This window comes from Lichenostomus cassidix, chromosome 2 (genome assembly GCF_008360975.1).
Source record: "Lichenostomus cassidix isolate B80296 chromosome 2, HeHo_3.0, whole genome shotgun sequence".
Classification (NCBI taxonomy): Eukaryota; Metazoa; Chordata; class Aves; order Passeriformes; family Meliphagidae; genus Lichenostomus; species Lichenostomus cassidix.
Window position 1 is genome coordinate 116,555,091 of NC_139482.1, and position 13,192 is coordinate 116,568,282.

Sequence of the window (13,192 nt, forward strand, 5' to 3'; positions counted from 1 at the left end):
GCCTCGCCTCGCTCTTCTCCTTGGGTGCCGCCGAGACGGGACCGCGACGGGAAGCAGCGTGCGTGCGGCGGCGGGGAGGGGGCGCGGGGCCGGGGGTGCCGCGGGGAGGAAGGAAGGCCCGGCCCGGGGGGCGCTGGGGGGGCTCGCTGCGCGTCCGGACAAAGGAGAGGCCGGGAAATAGCAGGCCGGGCTGGGAGCCGGGGCTATCGCCGGGGACAAATCAGAGAGGGCACTTGAACATAGATTTTTTTTTTAATTAATTATTATTAGCAGTATTATTATTATTATTCTGAGCCAGGAAACAAACAAACTTGAAATGTAAACTTATTATTTAAGTGACTCGCAGAAACAAAGAGACTGGACCATTGCTATGGAAGACTTTGTATTTTTTATCGTCTCTAAACTTTGATCCTGTGAAAATGCGCAAAGTTTGGTGAGAGTGATTTTAAAAAAAAATCGAGAGAGTAAAACAAAAGACAAAAAATAACCGATCAAAACCCCTACTCAGTGTGGCTGAAAAGTATCGCATTTTTAAAAGAAATATTTATGTGCACCTTGTTTCTTTCCACTTTGCAATGATGTATAAACAAGACATGCTATTTATTTGTTATTCTTTAAAATGACCCTTCCACGCCAACAATATTTATCATGTGTTAAGGTCATGGGTCTTATGTGCAGTTACTTTAAATGCTTCTAAAATTCTGTTTATGAATTAACTGTGTGCCAAGTGTTTAAAACATTTATTTGCCAACAACATATAACCAGAAATGTTAATGTATCCGAGCTGCTTAGGTTTATGAAAGGTCATCTGGATTTTAAGTTGCATCATCCCTGTATTTAAATTGAGCTTTAATAAATTGCTTCAGTCCAAAAATTACAGGAAAAGTGTATTCTTAATTGCTCAACCAACTGATTTTGAAAGGGTATTCTTTGCATTATAACAGGTAATAGCTATTTACTTTTACAAGGCATCAGAGCAATAGCTGCTACAAGAACTTGCCAAGCCAATGTTTTCCCAGGCGCTGTGTTTTCAAAGGTATAATTTAAATCGCTTTTAACGTGTATGTAAATTATTCTGACTGTGGATGATTATTTAAGTTGAAATACTTTAAAATACTTTAGGCTGATTTAAATAACGCGTGGAATTCTTCTATTTTCCTTTTTCAGGAGATGTGGGGGGTGTGGGTTTTGGTTTGTGGTTTTGTTTTGTTTGGGGTTTTTTTCTGAAAGAAAAATGAGAGATGAGAAGCAAGAAGTAGCTATTTACCCAAAGTGAGCCTTCAGTTTGAGTTTGCATGGCTGGGTGGCTGTCTCTCTGCCATTTAAAAATCAAGATTTTTTTTTCATTCTCTTTTTTTTTTTTTCTTCTGTTCAAAAACGAGTCCTGCTATTTTCCACTACTTGCAGATAATACAAATTCGGACTGTCAGGTTGGATGGCAAAATAGGAGCCATGATGGATCTGTTGGCAGGTCACGGATGTGTAAAGAGTGATATATATTAAATAGGTCAATCAGATTATGACAGCAATGTACGATCGTTTGTATGTGTATCTATGTCGGAAAGAATCTTTATTAAAATATTTTGAACAAACGCTTGTGTTATGCTGTGCTTTGTTGAACATATATATCCAGATTTAAGGAGGTGGATGGCGGGGAGGGGGGTAGTTTTCTTTCCTTTGCCTTGCTCTGAGTGCGCCCCAGTACTCTTCCCGTCACCCCACTCCCGGCCCCGGGTGTCCCAGGCAGGGAAGCGGGAAGTTCCTCCCTCGCCGCTTTCCCCCCGCGCCCGTGGCAGGCGGACCCTGGCGCTGCGGGGCAGCCGTGGGGAGCGCCGGGCCCTGCCCGCCCGTCCCGCGGCTCCGCGCCCGCCCCGAGCCGCGGGGCTGGATGCGCCCGGGGTACGCTGCAGGACCGCCCCCCCGCCTCCTCCCTACGCCCCGAGCCCCTTTTGGAGCCGCCCCTCTCCTAGTGGACCCTCCGCCCTGCCCCAAGCCCGAGGGCAGGGGGAGCAGGCAGCCCCCCCAGGCTGCCTGCCCGGTGCTGAGCCCTGCCCGGGGGTCCCGGCCCTGCGGCTCCCCCCTCCCCTCGGGCGGCCCGGGCCGGCGCCGGGTGTCCGCGGAGCCGCCTCTCCCAACGGCAGCACCACAGGCGGGGGAAGGGGATAAATATTTTCTGCTCCACTTCCCATCAAAAAAGATTAATCAGAACCTGTAACTTTTCAGGAAACATAACTGTAAAGTGCCACGGAGCTGTGGGAAGGCAGCCCAGAGAGGGTGGGCAGATCAGCCCCCAGGCGCAAGGAGAAGCGTCTCTCAGCATTTACTAGACAAAGGCTGGGTGCGTCTAATTATGATTATTAAAACAATTTCCATGACGATGTCTAATATTATGTTAATTTGAAAACAACTGTGTATGAAAACTGTCGACTATAATACCTAAATTCATTTAATGAAACACATCGTTAAGGCAATTAAACCTCCTGGATGTGATTAAGGAACATAATTACGACACTGTTCTGCGCCATAATTGGGTGTCTTTAATCAAGGGGTAAAGTGATCAGCAACACAGCCATTAGTTTGTATTGTTCTGTCTCTGCTGTCCATCATTCTGATTAGGAATTAACCACCGCCACCAGCTTGGCGTGGTGCGTGCCTGTGTGTGTGTGTGAGTGTGTGTTCGTGCATATAACATCGCAGGACACATTTGCTGCAATATTTACCGCTTAATGTCTCTGGCTACCGAGCGGGCTCCCTTCCCGGAGATGTTCCCTTGGAAGGCAGGGGTGCTGCTCGGCTTTGTCCGGCCGTGGGGTGGGGGAAGACAAGCCGGGTCCCAGCAAACTCCTGGAACGGCCGGGGCCTAAGGTGGGGGAAGACAAGGGGCTGGGGGAGGCCCACTCCCTGCCCTCCGGCTCCCGTGGGCAGGGTCCGAAGCGTGTGGGCCGGGCCTGGAGTGCTCCCCGCCGGCTCTGAGGAGCGAGGGCGGCTGCTGCCCGTCTATAGCACACGGAGAGGTTTCTCCGTTCACCTCTCTCTCGCCTGCCTCTGCTTCTGAGCGACGGGACAGCGGAATGAAAATCTTTGTCATCTTTGGCTACCGCTGCCTCCCGACTTTGGGCTCTCTTGCTCTCTCTTCCGTTGCTTCGGAGGGGCGGGAGAGGTCCGTGCCGCCTAGAGGTGCTGCCACTCTTGCCCCACTCTCGTGTCGCGCTGCACCGAGCATCCTCCCTGGGAAGCGGCGCGAAGCCACTGGGCCGGTCCCTGAGCAGGTCTTGCCAGTGCAAGCGTAATGTGTGGCGGGCTGGGGGGAGGAGAGAGGCTCCCCCCCCCTTAAAGCTTGACAGATCACTTAGCCAGAAATGAACATGTACCCTTTCAAAAGAGCTTCTTCCCCGTTTCCAACCACCCCACCGAACCGGGTTCTCCCTCAGCCTCATGCGGACCTCCCTCTGCCCCCGCCGCCCAGCCCGGCTCCCGTCCCCAGCCCCTTACCCCGGCTCGGAGCCTGAGATTGTCCCAGCATGAGTGACATTGGCTTTCCTAATGTAATGACTTATGAAAGATATAATCATGTGTTAAATTGAATCCTCCGCTTAACTGTTAATGGTGTGCTCTGGGCACATTTACGTATTAGATGCTATGGTAACTAATTACCACTAGAAGAAGGGATAATACACTTTCCAGACTTTGACAAATAATTATGAGTGTTCACATCCCTGCTAGCAGCAGTTGCAGCGGATCTGCTGGAATGAGTAAGTGAATAAATGAATGGGTAAGTGAACTTGTGTGCATGGAGGGGACTAGATAATGAATAGTGGTCAAGTGAGTTTTCTTATTAAAACCTTTAATGAAAATGTGATTTAGGGTGGAAGGGGGGAAAAAAGTGCGACGCTGCCTCTAAACGTAATTAAATCGCGTAATATAAACATCAGAAACATAAATAAGTTTGCTTTTAATTAAAACGCAGCAGTCAAAGTAAATTATCCACGTGCTCGGAAACTTTACAGCAATTAACACCTTTTTTTTTTTTTTTTTTGGTGGTGGTGGTGGTGGCGGAGGGGGGCTGTTGGGGGGTAAAACAGACGAGCCAGGACTCCGCGACTCTCTCCAGGATCATTTGTAACTCTGATCGCACCGCCCCTGCCCACAGGCCGGAGGGATCCTGAGGCTCTAAGCAAACGGCGGAAGAGCTCCTTGGCGGAGCGGGACAAAACTTTGGGGAAGTCGCTCTGGGCTCCGCGCCTGCCCGGCCCCCGCCGCCCGCCCTCTCCGCGGGGTCGCTGCTGCCCGTCGGGGCCCGATCCCCGCCTGGGAAGGCTCCGGCACTAGCGGAGCCCATGGGCGGCGTAAGGCAGGCTCTCCCTGAAGTGTTGCGCACGGCTTAGGCAGGCGCCGCGGGGGTTAAGCCGATTGTGCTGCCCGCTCCTCCGCTGCCATCCCGCCGGGCAGGGGCGAAGGCTGGAGCCGCCGCCGGGAGCGGGAGCTGGCATGGCTTCCCCGGCCCCCAGCCGGACTCGGGGGGTCCCAGCAGCGACCACGTCGCAGAAGGGACATCTGCTAAATGAGCACAGAGCTGCATCCAGCCCCATTTCCCCGTGGTCACTCATCAGCTCGGTGTCACCCAGCCCGCCCACACCCGCCCCCAAAGCGCTCCGGAGGGGAATTTTGTCTGCTTCGGCTGGCTCTCCAGCCTCGGGAAGGGTTAAATCCTTCCCCGAGCCCCTAGTTGCCCTTGTCCTCTCAACCTGATTCAGAGACGTGTAATAAAATAGGAAGCAAATTTATGGTCTGTTTCAAGCACTTTACTGCTGTATTTTTAAATTCATATATGCACATATAAGAACTATGATCTGTGAATAATTTGAAATGCTATAGGAAAATGATGAATTTTAGATCAAACATAACCGTTTTCTTACATAATTGTCCCGGATTAAAATAAAAAAATAAAGATACATTTCGAAGAGAGACAAAGCTGAAAATCTAATGACAGCCATAAACTGCTAGACAGCCATAAATTAACGTCTTCATCAAACACTGAAGGGATCAGTGCTTATCTAAATCAACAATTATTTCTTCCGAGAAGTTGCAGAACAGATTGCCCCTTTAATACTATTTTTTAAATCTTCATAATTGAGGATTAGGGTAAAACAATCGCCTTTCCAGAGTAAACCTCCTCTCCACCAGCCGAAGCCCTCCAAACTCACCGAACACCCAGACCGCTTCCCCAGGAACCTCCTCGGGGGTCCCGTCCCCTTGTCCCACTACAGCATCCCTGGAAGTTCGTGATGCTTTTAGGAAGGGGCTGCAGGACAGGAGTCTTTCCTGACACCCTTCTCCCCTGATTTTTGTCGCGGGCCGGGGCAGGTGGGAGCGCAGGGAGTGCAAGCTGGTGCCGGGAGCCCGGCGGGCAGCGGGCAGCGGGCAGAGGGCAGCGGGCGGGCGAGGGTGCTGATCCCTGCCGCCGCCGCGGGCCGGGAGCATCCCGGAGCGGAGCGGAGCGGAGCATCCCGGAGCAGCAGCATTCCCCCGTGCTTCAACCACGAGCTCAACTAATGCCCATCCGCTTTTCAGGTTCAAACCTTTAGCGAGGCGGCACTTCTCCCAGCTGCAGCCACCTGCGATACCGGTTTTGCAAGAGGCTGCTGTGTAGAATTCACTTTTAAAAGGCAACTGAAAGACACGTTGTGAAGAAAGGCGATTCACTGGCTCACAAGATGGAAATTAGACAGGGAAAGACTTGCTGCCTGTAGGAGGTAAGCGAGCGACTAAACTGTTTGGAAGAAAGAGGTAGTTGGAAAGATGAGCTGATGGGGAAGAAGTCGCTGTCAAAAGTCATCACAGGGTGTTTGCTTACTGACTTTTACTCTCCCTGTAGCCAGAACTTAGACTTTTATTCAACTTTTCTGTACTCACAGCTGCTGGTTTTGGGGAAAAGAAAAATAAACCAAACATTAGTGTCAAAATCAGTTTAACAAATCTTTGAAGATAGAATCCTGCAAGGTTTCTTGCATGAACAGCTGAAGCTTAGGCTTCTTTTGATTATTTATTTTGGTGTGACTAGTTTTGAAGACAAGCACATTTCTACTATTCCGAATGATGTACTCGTACAGGCTCAGTACAGGAGATCCCAGGAAAGCCTGATGCATAGAATAAACACAGTACTGGTTTATATGAGGACCCAGATCCCACTACAGCTTCCTCGCTTTCAATTTAAAATGTCACATTGTCTACTTTTTTTTTAATATGCTTTTATATATGCAGCAACCATTTATTCATATTTATTAGTAATTATAAACCTAGACAATAACTTAAGGATCACAATACTTTCATAAGCATAACTTTAAGGGGTGTTTTTGTAATGAGATCATTTTTCTGGTATGTTATGGGTATGGGGACATGACTAGCCAGGGTACATAGGCTGGTTTAGGTAGCAGGCAGGAATATACTTCACTTTCTATGGTCTGGCAGTTAGAATAGCTCTATTCATATGAGTTAAGCATAGGCATAAATTGATGCCTTGAGCAGTTTTAAAATACAGTGCAACGCAAATAACATCAAGGAGGTACCTAATATGGGTAGATAAAATACAGTGTTAGGATGTTTTACTAATTCCTTCCTTTCAAGCTATGTTTCAGACCATTACAGAAAACTCACTTTGAAATGTGCCCTTCAAGAAATCTCAAACAATGTCACTTTTTAATTTATAAATTTCAGTAACTTCTAATATAGCCTGGAGTTAAAACAATTGCACAGCTACACACACATTCATCAATCCCAGAAAATGCTGCAGGTCTGTCTTCTCTAGGAAGTATCTTCAGTAATTCTCACAGACATATCTGACAAGTGCTTCTGCATGAAGGAATGGAGAAACACCTACATCTTTAGGGTACAACCTTGATATTAAATACCAATTGCAGAACTTAGCAGCTACAGTGATACCTAGAAAAGCCAAGTTGTGCTTTGCTGGTGCAGTGCTGTGCATCGTAAAAATTTCATTCAAATCCTCTTTTAAAATGAATGATCTGTGAAGACAGAATATTTTACACTAGGTAGTACATCTTGTACTACATAGAGATTTGCAAAAGCAAAAGCCTAGGAGTTGTACTTAGGAATCACTGGTGGACTGCAGATCTTAATACTAATTTTGAATAATGTCCTAAGAACGTCAGAAGTACCACTTTTTTTTACCTCATCTGATGAGAACTGGCTTATGTTTCATGGCAGGAGGGCTGTGGTAAAAAAAGATGATAATTTCCAATATTCAGAGGAGTTTCTGTAGTCCAATGCTGAATTAAAGGCTATTGTTTTTCATTACAGAAATATTTTTCAAGATCAAGTAACAGAAAAATGTTGAAATAATAATTAAAAAATTAAAGCAATAGTTGTGAATCTGTGAGAAAAGCATAAACATAAGCTGGAAAAAATACCACGGACAGTCATTCAATATTAAAATAGATATATTCCTTTTTATTGTGCCCTTGAAATACAAAATTCCCTTAAGATGTTAGATTACTAAAATAATGAAAATTCAATTTTCTTGTTCAGAAGTACCTTAGTCAATCTAGGAGCCTGAACAATGGATATTAACTGTTAAAGTACAACCTAGCTGTTTTGCATCTATATACAAATTGTCAGTTTGCACAGTTAAGAGCACTTCACAATTTCTTGAATGACAGAAAGTTCAATAATGACAAAATAAAAGATCACGTATAATTCTACCACAGAAATTCACAGACCAGTAACTATTCATAAAAATAGCAGTGCCAAAAATAGTGACATGCAGCTGGCTTAAAAGCATAAACTAAAGAAAAACTCTGACATGGTTTTATACTATTACATTAGGACACATTGACAGAGATATGAAAATCTAGTTTGCAAACAGGTACACATATACTTGACGATTTCCTAAACATTGGAACATTTTTAAAAGTTTACAATAGCATCTAGCAGCACTAAGTGCCAGCATGAAAATGGAGAAGACATAATCTGTAAATTAAAATAGGAATAATAATTAAAAAATTACATTTTAGCATTCACATTAGTTCATGATAAATTAACTTTCTTCCTGGGTCCTATGAAGGGCCATACTGACTTCGTAAACCTATTTTTTATGAGAAAAAAGTTCCTTTTTTTTCTTTTCTTTATTTTTTCCTTCTTCTTCTTTTTTTTTTTTTTAATAGCAGAAGATACTATTGATACAGACATAGACATCAGCAACTTACAGTCAGAGGCTGGTAGTGACCAGTCGAGTCACATCTCAGACTGATGGGTGAGTGCACCATTTCAGAGAGGAACAGCAGAGAAATTCAGGGGATACCCATGTGCTCATCCTGCCTGACCCTGCACCTGCCAGGTCTGCTGGGCTGGCAGGGCAGAGACCCTGCTGAGGTGGAGAGGTGGGGCAGGGAAGCACAGGTCTGACTGTCTTCCCCCACCCTGCCTGGCAGCCCCACCAGCACCTGAACACTTGCAAACAGCACTGCTGGTTCTGCTTAGATGATTTTGCCTCTTAGTGCTCCAGTGACATTCAGAGCTGCTCACTCCTGGGTCCTGCAGCAGAGGAGATAATCAAAAATGGTGTTGAGCCCTACGTAATGAAACATGCTCTTCTTGGCACAGCACCCTGCAGCCAGCTTGGCTCCAGCTGGGACTTCTGGGGACATTGCACCCTAACCCTGCTGTGCTGTCTCAGCTTATTGACCAGGAACACCAACACCATGGGCCTTCCAATCCTGCTGCATGGAGCCTGAGTCACTCCTGGTCACACCAGCTGCTGACTCTCAATATGTCACCTCCTCAGTTTCTGAATGCTTGGAGCAGAAGGGCTTAACCTCTCCTCTGTCCTGCTCCAGCTCTCATGACTTTCCATGGGGAGGAAGAGGCTTACTTCCTCTGCAGCCGAGGTACGCCAAGCTAGTGATGCATTGCTTACCAGCAAAACTGATCTACCAGGAGTCTGGGTTACCAGGGACACAATTCCAGGCTGGGCAGACCCTGCTTTGCATTTGATTATTTTGGTTCCTGAGCAAAAAGAGCAAGCAACTTTTATCCCAGCAGAATGCTGGCCTCTTGTGTGGTGCTCTCTAACTCTGATGCAAGGCCTCCAAGTGCCTTCCTTCGTTGAGGTTTCCTAAAACTCCTGGCAAAGATTCTGACCCCTTCTTTTTTTTTTTTTTAATTTTTTTTTAATGGGGCATACCCTACAAATTTAATTTGCTACTTTGGAGAAAATCTAGTTCTTCTTTTTATTTCAGAATAGATACTATATGAATTGATCAGCAATTAATCTGAAACTACTAATGATTTGCATGTACTTTTGGCACAATCCTATTATACCCTATCAAATCATGCAGCAGACAGTGATACTCTAATTCAAAATCCTAAAAATAGAATACAATTCTAAAAAAGAGGCTTCTGTTTAAAACAAATACCCACTGTTATTTTCGCAGTTTCTTCAGGTTTGTTTTAAAGTTGGATGCCAAAGAAGGATTCATCATAATTGTGGTATGAGACATTTTACAGCTTGCATTTAAGCAATAATGGAATACAATCAACAGTGTAATGATATCAACATTCCCTCCCTCAATAAACGAGGCTCTAATGTCCAAACTGGATTGTGAGCTACAGCTGAGTACTGAATAGCTTCTACAGAGTAACTACAGGAGTAAGTAACCTGAGTACAAGAATGTCTCCATAAAAACCAATTTTATCCTGTGGCACAAAGCAATATTCAGCTTTTGCTGTTGATAAAATGTTGAAGCAAAGTGAAAGCATTTAATCAACTGCAAAGCCTATTTAACGTAAGTGTACTCCACATTTGTAGACATTATTGATACTATATATGAAGAGAAAATGTTTATCCAATATATCTCACAAAACCACAATTTTCTTCTTGGAGAATTTGGAATTTGGCTGTGCCAATCTTTGAGAGCCTTTCAACTGACACTGATGCTTATTTAGGGTATGTGCTTTACATGAATAACAGAACAGTCTTCCTCACAAATAACAATAAATAATTCTTACTATGTAGGTAGTAGTTTTCATCCATAGGCTATCAAGTGCTCTACAGATGAGCAGAATTTCTGATTTTGAAAGACTCACTCTGGCACATCCCAAAGAGAGATATTTTTTAGAAACACAAGGCAAAACCCACAGTCATGGCTATTCTCCCATCACAATGATCATTTTGGCAGATTGAGACTGGACAGCCACGGGAATCCTCATCAGTCTCTGAAGTAATGGCTGGGAAGAGAGACAGGGTCTAAAATCTCAGATCTTGTGCACTAGGAAATTAATTTTCAAAACAAGAGCTGGTCACCCAGTGAAGCAGGTTGGGCAGCCAGTATAAGCTTCTGTGGCTGCCCAGGTTTTTCATTTGCTCAAATTTTGGCCCCCGGGAAGAACCCATTTTCCAATTTACAGATGGACAAGTCTGTTTCCAAACACAGGTCACATTACTCTGCCTATGCAAAACTTAGGCAAAGCGAAACAATATTAAAAAGCAGTTTTAGATCCCACACTTGCCCTTGAAACCATCTTCTTCTTATGCCTTTTTGGAGAAATGAACAAACATAACAAATGGTCTAAATAAATGCATGAACATGTTACTAAGAAACAGTGAGACAAACAGAAGCTAATTTTTGAGGTGATAGAATAATTTCAAACAGGCTTAAATATTTTCTCCCAGAAGAATATGCTTTTTTGGGGGGCCTCAAAAGCCTAAATAGGTAATTTAGACTTGATCGAGCACCTAATAAAATCAACAGAATTTTCCTTCTGACTTTAAATGGTTGCAGGAAAAAAATCACATATTTTAACTTTCTTGCACTGCACCAAAAAAAAAAAAAAAGGAGCAAGACAGCAAGGCATTCACTCTCAGTACATAAACCTGAAGTTAAAAATGTGTCGCCAGTAAGACATTCTTGCAAATCATCCTCCAACCCTCACAAACTTCCATCATATCTCCCAAATAAAGGGCTAAGACTCTCAAGACCATGACGGAAATAAAGGAAATATAAAACTAGGATAATAATCACTAGAAATTTTTTCATCCTCTAGAAATAAGTTCCCCCTTTCTTGTTATTATGCTTCTATGAGCAGATGCTGATATTCCTCTAGATGATGGGTGGATGGGAACTCCCATTCTAACCCTGTGACAGAGGCCTGCTGAACCCATTTCCCATATAAGTGGCCTGGATTCATCCGCCCTGTAAATCCTGCTCATCTCATGGCCAAGAGTATGGGGATGCACCTTGTAGAGAAGCTGGGCTGTTTACTTGGCCAGACTCTTGTCAGGTCACCTTACTTCTCACAACTCAGGCAGGACAAATTGAGGTTGCATGTCCCTGCATCTGGTATCTACCTCCAGCCCAACGGCTTTTCTCCTTAGAAACAAAGAGGAAGGAGGTAAAAGCAGAGAGGGAAAAGCAAATGTTTCCAAAAATACAGTGCTGAGTGATAAAACAGAGCAAACATGGAGATTAGTGGAAGGCATACAGGCAGCTGCTCAATTTCTTAAGGACCTTAGCTTGTAACGAAAGGCAATATCAACGTCTGGCAGGAGGATACCAAGGCCCATGCGACTGTTATCAAGTCTGACAGCTTTGTTTTCTGCTAGTTCTACATCAAAATGAGACAATAGTATGAAAAGAAACATCTTCATCTCATTCATTGCAAGGAACCTCCCTGGACACATGCTGATCCCAGAGCCAAAGGGCATTAGGAAATACTTCAGTTTTCTTCCTGCCTTGTAGAATGCGGTTTTCTTCTTGCCATTCTCTATGTATCGATCGAACTTATACTCCTGAAAACAAAAGAGAAAGAGAGAGACAGCGTGATATCTGAGCAGGCAGTTACATGAGCCACTTTCTTTGCACAATGGTAATGCGTCTGAAACCCAGAAAATAAGATAAAGAGGAAGACAAGGAGCTGACAGCTTCTTCTTTTTAGTTGGTCCCCTCAAGTTTCATTAACTCACATTATCTTCCTTGCAAAGAACACTCTTTAAATCCACTTACTTAGCTTAGTCCTTTTACATCAAGCTCCTTCAACTTCCACATCTCATCCACTGAGTGTCTGGCCTATATTGATTGTAATTAGATTTTGACTGCTTTGTAGCAGGGACAATGAACCTCAGTGGAAGGACAATTTTCTTGTAAAGCATCATATGCACTCAGTGTGGTACATACATCATGAATAAGGATAATCTGCCAAATTCTGCAAATGCCTATGAATAAATTAATGCATTGCACCAATCTTGCTCTTGCAAGCTAGAGCAAAATCCATCCTTCTTTTGCACTGAATGGTGCAGATTATTCAAAAACTCCAATGCTTTGCAGTCAATTTTCCTTTCAGTTGGAGATGGTTGCTGCTTAATTTGCCACATCTTACCTTCAAATATTTTGCTCCAGAAGCTGTGAGTAAAGCAGGACAACTGCCAGTGACTGAGCATTATAAAGAGGGTGCTTTCAAGTAAGGCTTGAGGTCACACTTGTAACCTAAGATCCATAAATTGAACATATTTCTGACTATTTTTGAGTAGCAGGATCTCTGTTTAGAGATAATTCGTGTTTTTGAATGAAGGAGATCTGGCATCCTCACTCAGTCAATGGCAAATTAACCACTTACAAAACCCTCCTGCATGCTTTGAATAAAAATGACAGCCACTTCTTGCTTATGGTCACTCATTAGCATTTGTCCTGCTTTGCATACATCTGCTATAGCAGCAGCCATTTGGAGCTGGCTGGGAACAAGTCAGTCAGACAGAAACCGACCTCAACTGATTAAAAAAACCCACATCATCATTAAAAATACACTGATAGTGATCTACCCATTAGATTAAATGCTCTGAAAACCATGCACTCCAGGTCTTGCTGTTGAGAAACAAGTGTCAGGGGAGGTGGTCAATGAAAAAGGGAACAAGTACTAGGTGCACTGGAGGGGCTGTAACTTTGGATGCTGAAGAACAGGACCTTGTCTCACTAAATGACAGAGGCCTGGATTTTCCACAATTATAAAGGTGATTCTATGTCTGCTTCCACTGACAAGTAATTATTTTCAGTCTGTCTGAACACCCCAGCCAAAAGGAAGCATGCCTTTATTTTTTTCCACCAGGAAGTTATTGCTTCATTTGAAGCAGCACAGTTACAAATGAAAGCCCAGAATACCACATGATTTACTTCCTGAATTCTAA

General features: G+C 44.3%; 1 protein-coding gene across 1 annotated transcript in view; it reads right to left on the reverse strand.

Annotated features, from left to right (window-relative positions):
- Window positions 1-7,439: 7,439 nt before the first annotated feature.
- Window positions 7,440-13,192, reverse strand: part of CYP7B1 (cytochrome P450 family 7 subfamily B member 1) — a 130,004-nt gene continuing 124,251 nt past the window's right edge. Inside the window, exon 6 of the mRNA XM_085052930.1 lies at window positions 7,440-11,803. Coding sequence (XP_084909056.1) covers window positions 11,507-11,803 — 297 coding nt within the window. The 3' untranslated portion in view covers window positions 7,440-11,506. The remainder of the gene's footprint in view (window positions 11,804-13,192) is intronic.